General features: G+C 37.4%; 1 protein-coding gene across 3 annotated transcripts in view; it reads right to left on the minus strand.

The window, feature by feature from the left end:
* Window positions 1-545: 545 nt before the first annotated feature.
* Window positions 546-22280, minus strand: part of ASB5 (ankyrin repeat and SOCS box containing 5) — a 105618-nt gene continuing 83883 nt past the window's right edge. For 2 of the 3 annotated variants that reach the window (XM_056114194.1, XM_056114193.1), the window contains 6 exons: window positions 11615-11694; window positions 9221-9328; window positions 5952-6102; window positions 5581-5715; window positions 2012-2203; window positions 546-1147 (listed from right to left, as the gene is read on the minus strand). In XM_056114194.1, the coding sequence (XP_055970169.1) occupies window positions 1020-1147; window positions 2012-2203; window positions 5581-5715; window positions 5952-6102; window positions 9221-9328; window positions 11615-11694 (794 nt within the window). In that variant the 3' untranslated portion in view covers window positions 546-1019. Of the gene's footprint in view, window positions 1148-2011; window positions 2204-5580; window positions 5716-5951; window positions 6103-9220; window positions 9329-11614; window positions 11695-18653; window positions 18791-22280 lie in introns of those variants that run through there. The other variant, XM_056114195.1, reaches the window with a different exon arrangement.

Here is a 22280-nt window from a genome sequence, read left to right on the forward strand (position 1 = left end):
GACCATCTTTCTAGGTCCGTGTCTTCTACAAAGATGAGTAATTTTGGATGGATCCTTTTATATTTTTGACTTTTGGGCAATACCTGGCAGTGTTCAGGAGCTCCTTCCAGCTCCAGGATCTGGTGATGCTCTAGGAGATGGTTAGGGGATGGGGAGAGACGATTTGGTGCAAAACACGTGCTCAGTTCTGGGTGTTCTCGTTTTGGCCCTGGATTAACTTCCCAATAATGCTTTTGAAAGGGTCATCTCATCCCGACATTATAATATCCTAAAAAATTAAAGTGTATTCCTAGTCCCAGTTCCAAAGTTCATATGCTATGGAGGGTCTTTGATATCACTGGTACTGAAGGAGAGGTGGAAGTGCTTAGTGATGACTATTCCCAAGGGTCTGGGGTCTGGGATCCATCACTCCTCCTACGTCTCCTCTCTAGTAAGAAGAATGACTTTTTGCCATGAGATCCTTCACTTTGCGATAGGAAAAATAATCAAGAAAACCACTGAATCATTACAATGACAAATGCACATATAACACTGTGGACTTTTTTTATTTGAAAAAGAACATCAACTATTCTTGTTTGAACCATACTCATATTTTGCATCAATATAAAAATACAGGGAAATTCAATTACAGTGACCAAAATAAAAAAAAAAGTTAATCCACTATTTGGAGAACAGTCATCTTTCAAAATAGAATACAATGTAGTACTCATTAGAATTCAAGTTTTTCTTTCCCTCAGTAGGAAAGAACATAAAACATAAAAATGTTTCTAAATCAACAAGAGGACATATCGGGATAGCTAATTATTGCAGATATTTGTAATATACTGTACTTCAAAGACAGTAAAAATGCATGAAACAAGAGAATTATTTAGTACCCTTAAAATTGTTGTTATTCCACTTTTCCTTGGGTGTCCTTACATTCATTTCCTCCCCCCACCCTAGCATATCTTTATGTGAAATTTTATGCATGTGCAAAAGAAATTTTTGATCTTCATGGCCTTTAGAAGTATTTTACTGCTTTATCGGTACTGTAAGAAGTTCTGCAGTAAGGTTGGTAACTGGAGCTGCGGGATGAGGTGCAGTCTTGATCTTCCTATGTAGCTTCTGATACAGAGTCGACAAAGTTGGCAAAGTGAGCATGGGGTAACTGCAAGGGATATGCAAGCATTACTTAACTACAATCAAATGAATCTTTACATCTTGTCAGATATATGACATCAAGTCTAAACAACAGTGAACTGGGATAATCTGACCGCTATATTAGGAAAATTAATTCAAACTTTTTTTATTTTTAGTGTTTTGTTATCATCAAGGTATACTCATTTCATATATGCTCTTTTTTGGTTTTGCATTTGAAACCTCAGAAACGAAATCTGCTTCTTTTGTGGGGTCTGGGGGAGGGGTCGTACCAGCAGTACTCAAGGGTCACTCCTGGATGTACTCAGGAGACCATATGCAGTGCTGGGGATCAAACAAGGATAATCTGCTTTATTGAAGAAAGATAAAATAAAGATCCAAGAAGTATTAAGTAATAAAGGATGACATTTGAAAATTGTATATACATATTTATTTTTTCTTTCTTATATTAGGTTTACTATTCAAGCCAAAAGTAATTTTATTAATCTTTGAACTACACATCAGATTCTATTTTAAAACTAAAGTCTACATTAGAAAATTACTTCCTGATTATGTTTTAATAATTATAGGAGGCGCATGTCCTTATAAAGGGAGGAATTACTTCCAAACATTTGTTGCCAGATATTAAGCAGAACCATTTATTATGTTTTCAAAACAAATTACACTTGAAAATATATCTAAGCAACTCAAGAAATATAAAGTTAAGATAAAAAATTATAAATCATTATTGTAAAATACTAAAATATGTTTTTCACTAAACATTTCAAAATGCATAAGATTATTAGTTTGTATAATAAAAGGCAATAAAAAGGCTTTAAATTTTATTTCAGACCAAAGCATCTGGTGTTCTTCCGTGCCCACATTTTATTCTTACCTTCGTGTTGAAGCAATAATCGTTCCACTAGACTGCTGGAAGTAGCTACATCTATAGGTCGCCGACACTCAGAATCTTTGGCATTAATATCTGCTCCAAATTCTAGCAATAAGGTGATAATTTCCACACTGGATTGTTGTGCAGCAGCATGTAATGGAGTATCCCAGTATTTTCCCTTTTGTACATCAGCACCTACACGTATATAAGGAGTGATGAGGAATACAAACAAAGCTTGTTAAGTAAGTTGTTATTTCCCCCAGAGTGGACAGAAAGGAAAGGTAATTTATAAAACACAAAAAGCATAGCAAATCTATTTTCTTTTTTTTTTCGCTTTTTGGGTCACACCTGGCAATGCTCAGGGGTTACTCCTGGCTCTGCACTCAGGAATGACTCCTGGCGGTGCCTGGGGGACCATATGGGATGCTGGGAATCGAACCTGGGTCGGCCGCGTGCAAGGCAAACGCCCTACCTGTGGTGCTATCACTCCAGCCCCGCAAATCTATTTTTAATATAATTTCTTTACATATATTGACAAACAGTGCACTTATACTCTTTATATATACATATATTTATACACAAATATAAAAGCATAAAATTTGGCATATGTGGATATATATGGGAAGCTAATTTTCCTGAATGTTATTACAATAAAAAAGATGATAACTGTAGACCCGAAGTGATGGTACAGCAGGTAGGCCAATGTCTATCTATATGTGATAGTACAGCAGGTAGGTAATTGTCTTGCATGTGGTCAATCTGGGTTTGATCCTGGGCACCACATATGGTTCTCTGAGCCTGACCCACACCAATCTCTGAGCACTCTGGGTGCGGCCCCCAAGTGTGTGTGTATGTATGTATATATATATGTATATATGTACATACATATACATATATATATAATTGTAACAGACTACAGAGTAACCATACTTACTGATTTTAAACAGTATACAATTAAATTGCTATAACTATCAATTTTATTTAATTGACAACTTTTAGCATTATCACGAACATATTGCTCATATTCTTTTCATTTTATGGCATTGGAGGTCTTTTGTGTTTTGGAAAAACTAATCAATTCATATTGTAAAGTGCACACGGTAAAATATATTGTTTTATACTCGTGATGGGCTGCAGTGATAGCACAACGGGTAGGGCGTTTGCCTTGCACACAGCCAACATGGCCTACCCGATTTCGATTCTCTGCCCTTCTTGGAGAGCCCGGAAAGCTACCGAGAGTATCTCGCCCACACAGCAAAGCCTGGCAAGCTACCCTTGACGTATTCGACATGCCAAAAACAGTAATAACAGGTCTCACAATTTGTTGTAAGACATTACTGGTGCCTGCTCGAGCAAATCGATGAACAATAGGAGGACAGTGCTACCGTGCTATACTCATGATGTAAGTCAGTGTCTATATAAAGACAACAATTGTCTCTTTTTTCTTCTCCTTTTTTCTTTCCTTTTTCTTTAACTTTTTAAAACTTTTTAACTTTAAAACTTACAATACCTGCCCCTTCACCAGTGTATATTTCCTACCAACAATGTTCCCAGTTTCCCCTTCCCTGGCAGGCACTTTTCTCTGCCTCTATCTCTGTCTTCTGTCTGAATGTCTGTCTGTCTGTCTGTCTGTTTTCTTTCTCCTTTTGGATCTTACAATTAAGGCAATAATTCTCTTGAACACAAAATCCCTTAGGCCAAGAAAATCTTTAGAAATATTTACTCTAAAAAGTTTACCCGTTGGAAGCCATAATAACTATTTTATCTTAGTGCAAGGTCTGGCATGTGGCAGTAATTTAATGTGCACATGTTGAATAAATGATATTTAGTATTGCAACAAACACATTTTCCAGTGTATAACACTAAGAAATATTTGTCAATAAAAATGTGCATGACTTTTCACCCTATTTTCGAGTGTCATCAATGAAACTGATACTATTTGGAAGAAGGGGTGTATTTTTAAACATCAATTTATGATGCTCCTGCTACTTTGAAATCTCAGCAAATTTGATATTTGTCAAATGTTTGAAAGAAATAGAAAGAAAGTAATACATTCTAAAGTTTCCCTAAGAAAGCATAAATTGTTGGTTAAATACATTTTGTGAGAGAACAGGACTCAAAATTAACAATCTACAGCTACTAAGAGCACCTTTTCAAGCTATTTACCCACTATAAAATATTTGGTGGAGGAGGCTGGAGAGATAGCACAGCGGATAGGGTGTTTGCCTTGCATGTGGCCAACCCAGGTTTGAATCCCAGCATCCCATATGGTCCTCTGAGCACCGACAGGAGTAATTCCTGAGTGCAAAGCCAGGAGTAACCCCTGTGCATCACCGGGTGTGACCCAAAAAGCAAAAAAAAAATATTTGGTGGAAAGAATAACACACATAGCAATATAAAGAGAGGCAATTATACATAAATTACTCTTGTATTACTAATTTATGTAATAATGTAGCCAGAAAAAAACTGCCAATTAAAGATTATAATGGGTGGGGGTAGGTTGGCACACCAAGCTGTGCTCTTGTATTGATAATTGAGTAACCATATGCAGTACCATGGATCAACCTACATGCAAGGCTTGTGGTTGTCAATCCAGGGTACATATGATAATCAAGGACAATATGGTTCCTAGGTATTTTTGGTAATTATTGGTAATCAAAGGACTACATGCATTGCCAGGGATCTAACCCCATATTCTATCTTTCCTCTGCTAATTTCTCTGGTCCCTCAATCAAAGATTAGTAACAGAACTTGAGTAAGATTCTTATTAGGTGTAGTGGATATTGAACAGTAGATGGAGACTCACTTACTGCTTGTAAGGTTAGATTTTAGGTAAGGCAATGCATATCTAGGCAAGGCAAAGAGGGTTACTAAAAATTTATGGAAGTATACCTGAGAGATCAAATGATTGTCATAAATAATAAAAAAGTATTGGCACACACTAATTGTTCATCTATTTTAATGTCCCACATGAGATGTACTACTCGGATCAAATAGGTGATGAGATGAAAATGCAAATCACATCTTAACAGAGTTTTCAGTCCTGTACTGGGAAAAGACTATGGTCTCAAAAATTAGGAACATTTTCCCCAGATCTTTACGAAATGGTTTCTTTCATCAAGCGGAAAAGGGAATTTCTTCTTCTTTGGTAAGAGGACAGAATGTACACAATCTAAGAAAATTCGTGAGTTCTTTTGATTGGTCAAATGTATGTTACGAAAGCAATTACTCTCCCTGAAGTGTCTTTTGATGGATTTGTTCATAGATGACTACATAATTTGCAACATACATTCAATCTTTTAACAGTAGGATTTTTGGACTCCTTTATATACCCAATTCCACTAGTGTTGTGTATGTAAAAAGTATATATGTGTACAATGTACTGATCTGTGAATTTTGAGGTGAAGTAAATATTAAGAGCTTTATTGTTACTGGTTATGTACATATGTATAAGAATGACAACACTTCGTGATAGAATCATAATATAATTTTAGTACATATTTATAAAAAATATAAATACATAAAATGCATGTGTTCATAGATAGAATAAAAGATATTTTAAAAAAAATTACCAGCATAAAGAAGCTTCCGGACACAGTGGAACTGCTGTGACATACAAGCTACATAGAGAGGTGTTCCCAAGTGAGGAATGTCTTGGTCAACATCAATGCCCCAGGATATCAATATTTCTAGACATTCATGGTGACCTGCCAACACAAAGTAAATAAGAGTTCATTTTTCCTGAAAGCCTATTTCCCTCACATACACCTCACTCCATTCTTGTCATTGTCGTCATTCACTGAAATGAATGTCAATGAAATAAAATGTCAAATGAATGCCAAGAAGTTATTCATTCTTGCCATTCACTGAAATACAAGTTCAAGCACTGCATAATGTTCAGAAACCATCTCTCCCAGGTGACCTAAATCTATCACTAAATTACCTTTACTGGCAGCCTCATGAGTGGGAGAAGGAAGACAAGATTCCAACTGTGCTCTGGCACCATATTCCAAAAGTAGTTCTGTACAGCTGGTACTTCCCTGGGAGCAGGCATTGAATAAGGGGGTCACGCCATCTATTGTGATTGCATTTGCCTAAACCAAAACAAAAAAAATCCCACTGAAGAGTTAATTCGCAGAAGCATACAATATCTACTAACAGATATTTAAAATTTTATATTATAACCTAAATAACTATGAGATATAACCTTATACTTATGAGAACAGTTATTACCCAAAGACAAGAAAGGAAAATGTTGAGGAGGATCTGGAGAGAAAGTAATTCTCATACACTGTTGTTAGGAATGGAAACTACTGCAGTCATCATAGAAAGCAGAATGATGATTCCTTAAAGAATTCAAAATAGATATTCCTTGGTATCTAGTTATAACACTTTTAGGAATTAACCACCCCCCCATACAAAAACATACTAATTAAAAGTTATATATCTTCTCCTAAATTTATTGCAGCATTATTTAAAACAGCTGGAGCAATAGCACAGTGGTAGGGTGTTTGCCTTACACGCAGCCAACATGGCCGACCCGAGTTCGATTCCTCCGCCCCTCTCGGAGAGCCCGGCAAGCTACCGAAAGTATCTCGCCCACACGGCAGAGCCTGGCAAGCCACCCGTGACGTATTCAATATGCCAAACAGAGTAAAACAAAGTCTCCAATGGAGACGTTACTGGGCCCGCTCGAGCAAATCGACGAAAAACGAGAGGGTCTTTACCTTTACCTTTTTATTATTTAAAACAGTCAAGAAGTAGAAACAACCTTTGCTGTTTTAATCTGACCACTGATTGATAAATGGGGAAATATCTGTTGGTTTGATCTGTGAGTATTTATATGTAGCACTGTTGCACTGTCCTCCTGTTGTTCATCAATTTGCTCGAGTGGACACCAGTAACGTCTCTATTGTGGGACTTGTTACTGTCTTTGTCATACTGAATATGCCACGGGGAGCTTGCCAGGCTCTGCCTTGTGGGTGGGATACTCTTGGTAGCTTGCTGGGCTCTCCAAGAGGGACGGAGGAATCGAACCCGGTCAGTCACGTGCAAGGCAAACACCCTATCCACTGTGCTATTGCTCCAGCCCAATATCACTTTGTGTATAGTAGGGAAAGCAAGAAATTCTACTGTAATTTCTCAGGGGTAAACAATACCTGTTGGTACTTATGGTGGCTTCAGAAACTCCAGGGCAGGAGTGAAGGTCCCCCAGGCCCTGTCAGGAGTAAGCCCTGCATACTCCTGGGTGTGGAGCAAAAAGCAAACCAACCAAAGCTATACATATATATATATATGTATATATGTGTGTGTGTATGTGTTTATGCATAAATACATATATAAGCACAATGGCATGGTTATCAGAAAGGCAAAAAAAGATAATATCTTTCCATTTGTAATAACATGGACCTAGAGGCAAATATTAAACATACAAGTGAGTATCAAACAAGCAGATAAAGGAAAGCAAACAGTATGACTTAAGTCATGTGACATACAGAAAAAAATGAACAGATGACAAACAAAGCAAAACAAATTTTTGGCCTATAAGATCACTTGGTGTTATAGCCGAAATCGGGAAACAACCCAAGTGCCAGAGAACAGATGACTGGTTAAAGAAACTTTGGTACATCTACACTATGGAATACTATGCAGCTGTTAGGAGAGATGAAGTTATGAAATTTGCTTATAAATAGACAGACATGGAGAGTATCACGCTAAGTGAAATAAGTCAGAAAGAGAGGAATAGGCATAGAAGAACTGCACTCATTTGTGGAGTGGCTGACACCTAAGGATAGTAGATACATGGGACAGGAAGATTGCTCCATAGCTGGAAGTCTGCCTCATGAGCAAAGGGGAGAAGGAAGCTAAAATAGAGAAGGGATCAATAAGAAAATGATGGCTGGAGGAACTGGTCTAGATGGGAGATGGGTGCTAAAGGTAGATAATGGACCAAACATGATAACCTCTCGTATCTGCATTGCAAACCATAATGCCCAAAAGTAGAGAGAGAGTATGGGGAATATTGTCTGCCACAGATGCAGGAGGAGGGTGGGAAAGGGGGGTATACTGGGGATATTGGTGGTGGGGAATGTGCACTGGTGGAGGGATGGGTGTTTGATCATTGTGTGATTGTAACCCAAACATGAAAGCTTGTAACTATCTCATGGTGATTCAATAAAACATTTTAAAAAATCACTTAGTGTTACCAGAAGAATATGTAAACTGGGGCATAGGGCCAAATATAGGGTAAAACATGGAGTCTGACTTGCAGTTTTGAATTTAATGTAGTATATAGACATGCTGACTAGCAATAACATACTTTCAATGTATGTTATGCTGTTCAATGTTATTGAAATGAAAAAATATTAAAGATTAAAATTGTCTATTTGGTTGCAGAATCAAACTGAAATGTAGCTTGAAGATCAACTTTATCTATCTCCTGATTGATACAAATCATCATAGCCAAATAAATGTACAGAGAAATGAATTAATCTTTGTAACTAAAAATAAGTGCTGCTCATGTTGTGATCTTTTTATTTTTTATCAGCCATATTTGATTTGGAAGGAAGAAACTATCTCCCTGAATTACTGTCAGTGCTAAAAATGTTATAGGTCTGATAGCAGAAATAATTGGGGAAATGTGTGAAGTAAAAATGACAGAGTCTATTTGCCAATACACATCAGTAAGAAAAGCTTTAAAACTTCAGCAAATAGTGATATGATGTGGGATATAATTCACAGCACTGGGTATACAACTGGTACAAATCATGACAAAACACAAAAATTAGGTTAAAAACTAAAAAAAATAATGTGCAGGCAGTTTTAAATTAGATAAAACTAGTGAAGAAAAATTACAAAGGTGATGGACATTGTGATGGAGGCACTGTGTCAGAAGCAAATTCAACTGGTAAAACCAGAAATTCTATTTCTGGGAACTTTTCTCAGGAAAGTCATCTGAAATGTGGGAAATGCTATTAGACATAATGCTAGACATCTATTGCTATTTAGAGTCATCAAGAAGGAAAGAATATCAAGAACACTCTGCGTTAGTATGCAGCATACCATCCATTTTTGTAATGATAGGAAAATTCTACAAAGTGCAAAGAGTAGGCTTAAGCAATTTGAGAACTTCATTGGAAAATAAAACAGCAAAATGAGAACGTAGGCAATTTCAGCACGTGTGCAACTGCTAGTGGTGCAAGAGGTACTTACATTAGCACCAGCTTCTAGGAGAGTTCTGGCACATGCCACGTGATCTCCAAGGCAGGCTTCATGCAATGGTGTGACATGGTCTATGGTTACTGCATTTACATTATAACCCTAAAAAGACATCATTTATAAAGGTGAGCAACAAATTTCATACAATCATCTCTATAAATATTATTACAGGTGACAGGAATAGAAGAAATCAGAGTTTCTCAAACACATCAGAAGTTCAAGTGCACTTTCATTGAATTGTCAAAATTCATAGCCCATTAACATAATAACAGTAAGTCAAAACCTGATAATGCCTTAGGTTATTTTTGTTCAATATATATTTTGGAATTCTTTCTTTAATTTTGCTTTCTTAGATTTTCTTTTCAGAGATTGGATGGATAGTACAATGGGTAGGATGTTTGCCTTGATGTAGCCCACCTGGCTCGCTGCTCAGGTATGTCCACAGTTATGCCAGGAGTAATCCCTGGGTGCAGAGCCAGGAGGTAGCCCTGAGCATCACCGAGAGTGGCCCCCAAACCAAAACTAACAATTATTTTTAGTCTTTAATAATTATCTTGATTGTTTTTATCTTCTCTTTTTTCTTTTTTGTAGAACTAAATACAGTTTATCGGTTTCACTTGTAGGTCAGCCCAACTAGGGGGTAAACACCCTAAATTGTAGTGAGATGCTTTTTGAACTTATGTGTCTAAGCAGATAAAACTGTATTAAATGAAAATAGTTACAGGCTCTGACTATGGGGCCAGTTATATTTGGCTTTCAAGTAGCCTAGTAAAACTATTTTAATCTGAAGAAATACCTTAACAACCAAGTGTCAGGATTAATGTGAGGATTGAGGTTATATACGTAAAGCAATTACAACGTTCAGCAGAAACTGTCTTTTAGATAATGTTTTAGATAATGTATTCTTCCTTCTTGAGTTTTATTATTCAACTGTAAAACTAGGGAAACATTTCTAAAGTTTTGATTCCAATCTAACTAATCATATCAGACTAAAACTCTGATTAAATATTACTAGGGTGTGAGATTGCTTTTGCTATTTCAAGGAACTCAATGCTTATATTGAATATCAATGACAAGTATACTAAGTGCCAGAACTGGAGGAAGGCTTCCAAGACTGAATACATACTGGCATATAATAGATTGTCACAATCTGTAATATCAGCATAGACATGAGGAATCTTAAAATGGAAACAACAACAACAAAAAATTAAGCACCATAAATCTCTGTTGCTAGTAAGTGACTTTTTTAAAAATCTATCAAATTATCCCTGCAATAATTTCAAATTGATCAGCCAGCAATCAGGTGAGAGCCAGTCCTTAACTGCCACTCACCAGACTGACAGAGGAGAGGAACTGCAACGATTCCCTTTCACACGAGGCCATGGAGGCAACTCCAACATTTGTTGGCGAGCTTGCCAGTCGATACAAGATACATGTTGGGAAATAACCCCTTAGCTAGCTCTTCTAAGGGAACTTCATGGTACTTTCAGGGGGGTTACCCTTTAGAAATTACTGACCTTTCTACAGGCTTTTATGCTGAGCAAACAAAATAGTCACATGGTTAAAGTGGAACTGGAAGGCCCTAAGGTAGCATCTTGTCCTACATCTTTATTTTACAGATGAGGGAATGGAGACTTAGCTAGAATATGATTCAAATGTCAGCTTGGAACACAGGGGCCTGAATCCCAGTGCACTTCAAACTGGGCAACACCAGCCTTCGTTGCCATATGATGAAATTCCATCCCCCGATATCCTGCAAAGTATCAGAATAATGACTCCTAGATCTGGTTGTTCTTTTGAATCACTGTAAATTTTTTTTTTAAATGCACAGTCCAAACCAGGATTCTTTCTACTTAAATAAGGAATCTGAGGTTTCCTTTATCCCCTCCCCCCACTGCTGAATATGAGTTAAAAAAAAAGGAGGCACAGAAATAACTGTTCTCTAGTTTTCAGGAACAATAATCATTTAATATAATACTTTACCATAATGTAAATAGGCAGCTGGCCTGATTAACTCCTTTGGTAAATTTTTTAACTAAACTGCTTATAGAAATCTGCTATTAATTGTGTACTTTCCATAGAATTAAGATTATTAGTGTGTCTAACAGACAATAATACATAAGTTAAATTACTTTTTGCTGAAGTGTCTTTCAGTAAGAAGATATACTGTTTGAGAAATATGAAATGCTAAGACATGAGCTTATGCCAGAATATTTATAGAGATTTTAAAGGTAAATGAAAGACTCCTGACTAAACTGATCTATGAGTCAAAATGAGACCAGTGAAATCTGCTCAGTAGTTTTAGTAATTCTGAGCCAACTCTTTATGACAACTAAGAATCTGTGTTCACAGGACAAGGTCATGTCTTAAACTGTGTTGTTTTATCACCTGTGATAACAATGTCCTCAGAGCAAGCAGACGACCTTGGCTAGCTGCTTCATGGAGAGGTGACCTGTCTGCCCAGGAACCTGTCAGAAATAAACGGAAACAGAAATCTGTGAGTCAAAGTAAATCCTGATGAACATAACTAATTCCTGCCTGACTTTCAAATTCAGTGTGAAACTCTTTAGATTCAGTCTTAAACAAGTGAAACTACAAAGATGGTCTGCAGGTTGGGAAGACGTGAAGAAGGTGGCAAGAACTACCTAAAGGAAGAGGGAAAATGGGGGCAGAGTGATAGTATTGTAGGTAAGGCACTTGCCTCACATGTGGCTGACATGGATTCAATTCATGTCATCCTATATGGTCCCCAAGCACTGCCAGGAGTAATTTATGAATGTAGAGCCAGGAGTGACCTGAGCGTTTCTGGGTATAACCCCCTCCAAAAAAGAAAAGAATGAGCAAAAAAAGTAACCACCCCAGAAATACCACAATGGAGAAGTGCTACCCTTTCATTGTTTTAAATAGTGCAAACAAAAATTAAAACTATGAACACTGTAAATCCCAACGAAAGATTAAACTGCATCTTCAGCACCCTCTCAAATTTCTATTTCTGTGAATCTCTATAAATATATTCAATCTTTTTACCCATAATATAGTTCACAAATACGTAAATTTCTATAATATACATATTAAAATTTCCATCTAGCATTATTTTGTTCGTATTAAAGACAATAAACTTGGCATCTAATTCTTTTATGTTATTTTATAATTATTTTATGTTATTTTAAAATTTTATGTTTGCAGCTGTACCCAGAAATGCTCGGGGTTACTCTTAGTTTTGTGTGCAGGGATCATTCCTGGCAGCACTCAGAGGATCCCATGGGATGTTAGGGTTTGAACCTGGGTTGGCCACATGCAAGGCAAGCACCCTACATACTGTACTATCTCTCAAGCCTCCTCCTACTATTATTATTTAATCGAGGTCTCATAGTTTACACTAATATTGAAGTCATAGTTTCATAATTGCAAAGTACTACACTGATCCCTCCACAAGTTTCATTATGCCTCAAAAGTGTTCCCTTGGCCCCTTGCTCCAACCTCCTTATTCCTAGTTCTACTGATCAGGTCCAGCTTTGTATTCTACTGAGGATTGTCTAGATGATGCCCATTTATTATCACTCTTTCCATTGTCACTACCTAACACAGTCAACAGAAAGATGTTGATTTTATGAAAAAGGCTATGTAAGTGGCCTTTTGGATTCATATTGGACTCATATTCAATGCTAGCAGTATTTGTAGCTCAGAGCACTAGATGATCCTCTTTTGCATATTAATATACTTATCCATCCGGAATTCCTGTATTAGTCTTTGGAACAATTTCAGCATTGCTTGCTGGCATTTACAAAACATGTCACAGAAGGACCATAACTTGAATCCCCTGGTTTTCTCCCCATAGCTTTCTGTCCCAGCTGATATTTTCGTTATCACTAAGACTTCTGTCTCTGTCAGAGGAGGAAAAAAAAATAGCTGGAGATAGAGTTTATGTATGTGAGCTTGCTGTCATTGTTCGGAACATCATCTCCATTGGCATGAGAAAAGAATCGAATTTCTTAGTGTGCAGGGAAAGTGTGGGTGTGCAGCCCAGGAAATAAGCAATGCTGGAAGTGGGACTCTGGTCTGGAGTGTGCTCATCTGATCCCCCTCCTCAGAATCTCATCCTTCTCAGCCCTCACAAAACAAGACCCCAGCTATCTGTCGTTCTTAAAAGAGAGAGCGAGAGGCAGAAGGTGGAGAAGGAGAGTGCAGCGACCAGAAATGAAACGCTTCACAGAGCTCAGAAATTTACAAAGTGAAAAGTTTTGCATGTCAATTTCCTAAAGTCATATAATCTCCTGAGAACTCAGTTTCTTCATGAATGGGAAAAACACTTCCTTAAAGATGAGATTGAAGGAAGATTAGAAATGATCATGCTAAGTACCTGCCATATACACAAAAAACAGCACCCAGATTCCTTTGTAAAACAGGAAGATTTTCATATATATTTTACAAAATAGATCTCTTTTTGCCTTACAAAATTCTAGTCATAAATAACAAGTGATTTAAAAATGAATTTTTAAATTTTTAAAAATGATTTAAAAATAGTTTGGCCAATAAGAAAAAAGGAAACTCAATTTTCATGACATAAAAAATAAAGATATATTAGTAGTGTTTTAAAGAACTAATTTATAGTGTATGCTCTTTGATGAAAACATTTCTGTTTGTTTTGAATTCTTCTTAAATAACACCCAAGTAACCCCATCTCAATCACTTCTTTATAGTTTCTTAGAATAATTTCTATAATTAATCTGGTAACACGTGAGAATCAAAAGATACTATATCATGTTTGGGTTTCTGTTTTCAAGTCTTCTCCCCTCCCTGAAAATTTTTATTCAAATGTGCTCAAAAGGAAATAACTTAACTTTTGACAAATCGATATTGTTTTGACTAAAAATATTTATAGAGCTTTCCAAGACTAAGCAAAACATAAACATCTGCATATTCAACTTAGTAGCTTGAGAATCTTGTTAGATTTTAAATAAATATCTAAGATTTTAAAAAAAAATCAGTATGACCCTTCAGAATAAACTATTCATCATGAAAACTGCGTTCTAAAATATCTGAAATTCAACAGTGTAATCAAATGTCTACTGCTTGAATTCTCCGTAGCTGCAAAGGAGATGAGTGACTATATTTAGAAAGCACACCAGTTACCAGACAGCTGGTATATAATTTCCAGAGAGAGTCTGCCCCACTCGGTAAACATCACATTGCTAGAGCAAAAACATTCATGGTCCTAGAGATCTACTGTTTTATAAGGTTCTGTACCATACCTAAATCACCATCTCCCCATGGCACTTCAAGCCAGCCACTGCTGAGATAAATCCGGCTCATATCCTTTTTTTTTAAAATCAGCACTGAAAAATAAGTCACTTGTCATTCGCTAGTTCTATTCAGCCATTTTAAGGAGCCCTAAGCTTCTTGTAATATGATCTTTCACCTCTAAAAAGAAAAACAACTTTTTTAAGTCGGAGCTATTTCCAAGCTTGTTTTTCCTTGCTGTTCATTGCTCTTTATTTGAAAAAAAATTGCTTACTCTAGGTTTCACCCCACCTTATAGTGTGTTTCCTGAAACAAAATAGAAAGTATTATAATTTCATCCATTACCTTTGACTCTGATGAAACCACTAAACTTTTTAGAAATGATTTGCCTTCCCTTGTGTAGTCCATCAATAGAAGGGAAATATACTATCATTCGCAGTGTGGACAGCTCTCTGACTTTTGGGTCATACCTACTTTTCACCTAAATGCCCTCAAATGTATCTCAAAGGACAAATGAGAAATGATGACATCTTCATGTATGAATGAATGCAAAATGTTGACTATTACAGTTCTTTTTCATATAAAAGATGAGACTCATAGTCTCCTTTACAAAGAAGGCGATCTTACCATGAAGCCAGTGAAACAAGACAGCTGATTTGCACATATGTTCATGAAACCTTTGCTTAGACATGAAATATGATTGCATGTTTGCTTTTCTTACAGAAAATTTTGGAATGTATATAAACTTAGGGTGAACAGTACCAACACCAACACAATCACATGTTTACAAAATAAACACATATTACTGGGCTTATTTTTTTACATTTCTGCTTATAGTAGGCTTTTCTAGTTATATATCATATGATATATGACATATGTCCAGAACGACATATGTCCTTGAGGACACAGTTGATGAGGCCAGTAATGTGCTACCAAAACCATTCTCTTCAAAAATGAAGACATCCTTGTCTCTCCATTCATCACTGCTCTAACAATAGTCTCTGAGCAATATCAAGTTCAGCTCTGAAACCAACAAATATATAGATATACTTTGGGAAATTCTGGTACATATACTGAATTGTAGGGACCTGAAACTCACTCTAATTGATTTCAGGTTGACTGTTCAAGAAGCCCTTCATATCTCACAAGAAGAAAGTATTCGGGGCCACACAGAAAAGTGGAAAATGCCAATGAGGAACTGCTGTAACTTAACCTCAAGAGAAAAAAGTGACCATATTTTCGACAAAGTGAAGATGGTGGCTCAAGATTCAAAAATCAAGAGAGTAAGAGTTAATAGCTTTTCCAGAAAAGAGTGCTCTTCTTGGCAGATTCCCCAGTCATCCCAATGAACCACCATGGGTCACTGGTGCTTTGGACTGGAATGCTGAACCCTACTAGGTAGCCCTGGATTCAAATTTCATCGTAGTTACTACTTTTTTTGAATTCTGGAAGGTATTTAAGCTCTTGAACTATAGTTTTTCCTGCTGGTAAAGAAATGATAATTCTACCTACGTAGGTTGTCAGAGTGTAAAGTGCTGGATGTGGAATGACACGTATTTGATATATGATAATGCTATCCCGATTCCATTTTAAATAATTGCCTCTGCTCCGTGAGATTTAAGTTACATTTTCAATACAGAATAATTTTAGAAGGTTGAAGAGAGAGTTAAGAAGAGAGAAAGAAGTGAAGCCAGAGTGATAGTACAGCGGGCAGGGCATTTGCCACATACGTTTGCCACACACGCAACAGACCCAGGTTCAATCCCCAGCATTCTATATGGTTCCCTGGGAAGTGCCAGCTAGGAGTAATTCCTGAATGAAGAATGAGGAGTGACCCTGAGTGTGACTGGGTGTGACCCACAAACAGAGAGAGAGAGAGAGAGACAGACAGACAGACAGAGACAGAGACAGAGACAGAGACAGAGACACAGAGAGAGAGAGAGAGAGACACTGGAGAGGTGGGAGTGAAATGAGAGTGAAGAAAAGCGAAGGGAAGAGAGTCAGATAGCAACCAAGTTTTTTCATGCAGGTCCTAGAAATTAGCAAGGTGCAGCTCTACCGTGGCTGTGCTCTAGGAGCTGAGACTGTGAGAACAACATCGGTTCCAGGCTTTGCGTGTGTCTGCAATCAAGCAAATCACATGCTTAAAAACTCAGCATGAGGGCAGCAGATATGCTAAATTTTTACAAAGGACCTTGTGGTTTAGTAGGTTCATTAGAAATCTGTATAGACCAACTGTGCCCTCCCCTGGTAATGCACTCTGTTCAACTCCTACCCTTTTGCAAAAGTCAAGACTGAGGCAACACCATTATGAAGATGCCTGAGGGATTGTTGCTGGGGGTTCAGATGTCATTTAGCAAGTGAAGGAGAGTTCAATTCTTTCCTACAACACTTAACCATTTGACCCAGATCTGCAAGTTCCCCATGCAAAGCCCAACTCAAAAGCTTCGTTCTCCAGAAAACTCTTGAAGAGCTTCAGTGGAAGTGCTCCCTGTCTTCCTGTAACCTCCTGTTCCTTACTGTGTGAGCACTGTGGGCACTGGCCTTCTTCTTCAGCCAGAACCATCTACAAAACTGAATTTTTCTAATCAAAGTTGCACCATGGACACAGAGCTTAATGGGGTTTAAAAAACAGGCTGTGGAGGAAATCCTTCCTGAATTAGATGTTGGACTTCGGTATGCATTTGCTGTTGCAGGTCTGGATTTTTCTAACTTGCTACAACTCATTGTTCTCAATAACAATACGGAATTTTGGTTAGGAGTTAGGAAATATCTAATATTTTCTATTGGTATAAAGGATAAATGAGTCCTTGTGAGAAGCTATGTGGCACATAGCTGCCCTTTGTAAAACTCATGATTATAATTTCCGTGGTATTGAGATTCACATTGTTTGCACTAAGCCGAGTATTATTCCCAATATATCATGTTGAAATCCCAAGGCCTGATATGATGGCATTATAAAATGTTTCCTTTAAAATACTTAATCCATGATAGAGGGAAGGGGGGCCATGAACTCGTCTCCTGAATGAATGGCAACAGAGAAATCCCAAACCCATCTATTCTGTGAGGATCTAGTGAGCAGGATCATTAATGAAACAGGAAAAGGGTTTTCATGAGATGGTAATAACGCTGATACTTTGATCTTGGACTTCCTACCTCTAGAACAGTGAGAAATAAATGTTGTTCATAAACTTCCCAGTCAATGGCATTTTGTTATGACTGCATTTGGATTAAGACAGAACTGTGTCGTGTCCCCCTTTTCCCAATACTTACACTGAAATCCTAATACCCATTATGAATCTATTTTGACATCAGTACTTTAGGAGATTAAATAGGATTAATTTAATTAATTAAATTAAATTAGGATAGACCCTAATCCAAAAGGGTTGGCTCTCTTATAAGAAAAAGAGAGCAAGTAACATCTTCATAAACACAGGGTAAGGAAAACCCATACGGGTGCATATCAAGAGGGTAGCTATCTGCAAGCCAAAACAAAAGCCGTCATAAAACTCTACCACACTGACCCTTGATCTTGGACCTTCCAGTCTTTAGAGCTATGAGAATTGCATTTCTGTCAATCATGGAATGGAGGGGTCTTTGCTATCACTGAATCTGCAATATTTAAGTCTATCATTGGCCATACTGATGTCTTGTCAAAATTTCCATTTCTACTATTCTTTTAAAAATAGTTTCTGTACATAGCTCTTTTCTAGGACTGTGCTTATTACCTTTTATATTTTCACATTTTCCTATTTTTGTGTCAAAGCACTTTAAGGAAGCTATTTTGTTCACTTTCCTTGCCTAACTCATCCTCCCATTTTATGACCCAATTTAAAACATTCTGATGCTCTTATTTAATGACCTATAAACAGTCTTTCCCTGATGAATATCATCTTTCCTTATCCCCATACCAAGTTAAAAGCACACATTGAAATGGAAAGGCAAGCGACCCTGATACTTGAGCTTATGTACTAGACTGTTTAAGACGCCATCATAAAAATGAGCCCACATGCATTTTCCATATACCATCAAAGGAAAAATACAGTAGAGCCCTTTTCCACACCAAACAGTACATGTTAGAATCCACATTCTGGAAAGCACCAACTGTTATAGGTTATTAATCACACAAACAGTCCAATGGGGATCGTTTCAGGACCCCCAAGATTCACAATGGTGCTCTACTAACCTTGACTGGTCAGAATACCCCAGTTTGCCTTTTGCTTTGAACATTCTTCTATTCTCTCTAGCCTCCCTTGGGTGAGAACCTGCTCAATGCAGTTCCCTTCAACAGCAATCTCTGGCAACATTGAGTGGCGAGGCTTCTTTCTGTGCCAACTAGATGCTCTAAGTGCAGGTTTCTGGCCAGAACGATCAGTGACTACCCTCCCAATTACTTTTCCCTTCCCTCATCCTTTCCTGCTGATTCCCATGTGCTAAGTAGGGCACAGCCCCACTATCAAACTCGGCTCAGAAACCCTTGGGGAAGGGCTGGCAGGTGAGACATGGGGGATGGGTTGAATAGGCAGGAGAATTTCTATTTTTAAAGCAAAGTCTGGGCCAGAGCCAGAAGTCTTTTAACTATTTGTGTGACATAGAAAGTAAAAATGAAGACTGCAGTGAACAGGGCATTTGCCTTGCACGCAGATGCCCTGGCATCTCTTGTGACCCCCAAACCCTGCCAGGAGTGATCCCCGAGCATAGAGCCAGGAGAAAGCCATGAACACCAACATGCATTGTCACCTCCTAAACAACAACAACAACAACAACAACAATAAAAACAAACAAAACACAGAAAAGGACATGAAAAGAAAGTAAACATGCTTAACCTTGATTTTCCTACTTGAAAACAGAATAGATATGCATTCTATTTTTAAAATGTGAATGCCTGTTTGAAGTATCTAAAAACTGACCTGACATAAATTTTGCCTGGTAACATAAGCCAGAATGTGGTGGCCTGAATTCTGGGAGTGACAGTCACTGGTCAGTCTTTCCCTTTCATCCCCAGGGAGAGAATATGTGCATTAAGATCAGTTGATATTTAGTTTGTGCTTTCATCTTGCAAAGATCTAAGTTTGGAATTGGCTTCAGTATAGAATCATGGTGCTCTTATTTATATAGGCTTACTACTGTGATGTTTCTGGGGGTCATTTCTCCACTCAAAGACGTCAGCCATCAATTTAAGAACTACTGAGATTTTTCACCCAAAAGGCAGAGGGAAGAGTAGCTGGAGAGATGAGAGGGAAAAGCAAATGTGTGCATAATAGGCACCCAGAGTTGACCCAGGTACCCCATGCCTCAGTGAGAGCAGTGATGGAACAGTGGCTCCAAGGACTGAGATTCTGATTATGTTACACAGTGTTAATATATTGAGACCTATGCTTGATAAAATATGATCTCAGATTCTACCATTTGTCTCTGTCTTTATTTTTTAATCACTGTGCTTGGGCCTTATAAACCTTATAAACAAAAAATATTGAATAATTGCCTTCATATAACAAATGTTGTGTAAGAGAAAAAGATATTCTGTGAGTCAAATAATGTCTCATACGATATTGTCATTTTGGGGGGCCATGTTACGTTTCCAAAATCTATCTCAAATCTATCATCAGTAAATACCATGAATGTACTTTTCTTATCTTGAATTAAAATCTAATCCTCTAAGCTAAATAGACCAGGGATGGAAAGTCTAATGATACCCATTTCCTTTTCTAAGAAATCAGGAACTTGGATGAAATGTCTGTTTCTTGAATTTGAAATATGAAGACAAGGTTATATATGAGCTTTGGGCAAACTCTATTATATCAAAAGGCATACATTCCAAATAAAACTGGAGCTGGGAGGCATCTTAGCCAAGTCTCTAGGTAAGGGGTGTAGGGACCTTCCCCAGTGATGTGGAAGAGGCCAAGCAGGTGGTCAGTGATGGGGCCTATTCATCCTGTACAACCACATGCTCCCACTGTCAGTGGTCACTCACTCTCATCCTCCATTTGACCCACAGGGGAATGTAATGAGCTACATTAGGCACACAGGCAATGATAGTTTGTGTTTGTAAAAGGAATTTCACTTTCATGCTTTGGACTTTTTAAACTTTGTACCTTTGTTTTTGTGCAATAAGTTAAGATGTATTGTGATAAGTATTGAGATGATTTTTTTATCTCCAAACAATATCATAATTCACCATTTCTGTGAATACAAATATTTCAGTAGGTAATGCACTCTGCATCAGTGTCTATGAAAGAACATTTATATCTATTTTCCATTATTGATGGAAACTGGCATGAAAGAGAAAGACCATCTGGTGATTGTTGCAAAGACCCTACATTGCAATGCACTCTTTGAAAATTCATGTCCACCAAGTCAAAATTTCAAACTGAATTTTCTGAAACCATTTTCCTGCTCAATCCTTTAAAACTTCCCATTTTCTGATTCTGATGGAATGCTCCAGTGTCTCTGTGCTAAGGGCCCAAATGAGGCCTATCTGATATTTATTTGAGAAGATATCTCTTCTCAAATAAACATTGATGCGTCTTCTCAAATAAACACTTCCCTGGTCACACTGAAGTATGATAATTTAAAATAATCATATCTGCGACATCATAACCACACGAAACAACAGGTTCTATAATAATCATCAATACAAATCAACAATTTATATTTTCTAAAGTGTTCGATTCACAAACTGCCTTCTATAATATCCAAATTGTCATAGTCTTTAATCCTTTATCTAGGAGCAAATATCTATGATTGCTTCTATTTCTTAAATGTCTTTTTTTCCACACCCAGAGGTACTCAAGGCTTATTCCTGTTTCTGCATTCAGGGATTACTCATGATGGGCTCTGAAGAGTATACTGGGTGATGGGGATTAAACCCCGGAGGGCTGCATGCAAGCCAAACACCCTTCCAACTGCACTATCTTTCCAGCTCTTTTAAATGTCTTTTTAAATGTAAGCTTTACATCCTCATAAAGCTATTTTTTCTATGTTACCAAGAAACTACTAAGACACAATTATGATTAAATTTAAATCATTATAAAGATACATTAGGTTCCGTTTACCTTTAAGTATTGAATTTCTATCCTTGAAAAGCTGTATATGGAAGAGGCCATTTTTTTTTGAAGGATGTCTAATTTGTGACTCCTTCAAAAAACCATATATAGACATTACTCTTAGGAGTCATTTCTAGGTATTGTTTTTGTTCATTTTGTTTTGCAGTCTTCTTTATATAAAAAGACACCTAATCTGTTGGCCTAGTAATGGTTAATGAGGGCAGAGGAGGTCAGACAGTAAGTCTGACTTAAGTACAAGGAAAGCAGATGATTGTTATCTAATAGTTAACCCTTGTTTCAAAGATCTTTGGCTTCTAATTTACAGGTTGCTAGGAAATCAACAGTGACACCTTGTGGTTCAGTATATTCCTATAGCTGGATTTAAAGCGGTTGGGAAGAAGGGTATAAAAAAATCACAAGTACAGAAAACACACTTGGCACAAAGCAGCTGTGTCTACACACAGCACTGAAGGATTTTTTTAAAAAAATTAGTTTGTGATGATGGCCTCTTAGTACCTGTATTGCAAACCATAACACCCAAAAGGAGAGATAAAGAGGGAATGTGCCTGCCACAGAGGCAAGGAATGGGAAGGGGTGGGGGTGGTGGGAGGGATACTGGGAACATTAGTGGTGGAGAATGGGCACTGGTGGAGATGGGTGCTCGATCATTGTATGACTGAAATGTAATCACGAAAGTTTATAAGTCTGTAACTATCTCACGGTGATTCAATAAAAAAATTAGTTTATGTTTCCAGCGTTTTGAAGAA

This window comes from Sorex fumeus, unplaced genomic scaffold, assembly GCF_029834395.1.
Source record: "Sorex fumeus unplaced genomic scaffold, SorFum_2.1 ptg000024l, whole genome shotgun sequence".
Taxonomy (NCBI): Eukaryota; Metazoa; Chordata; class Mammalia; order Eulipotyphla; family Soricidae; genus Sorex; species Sorex fumeus.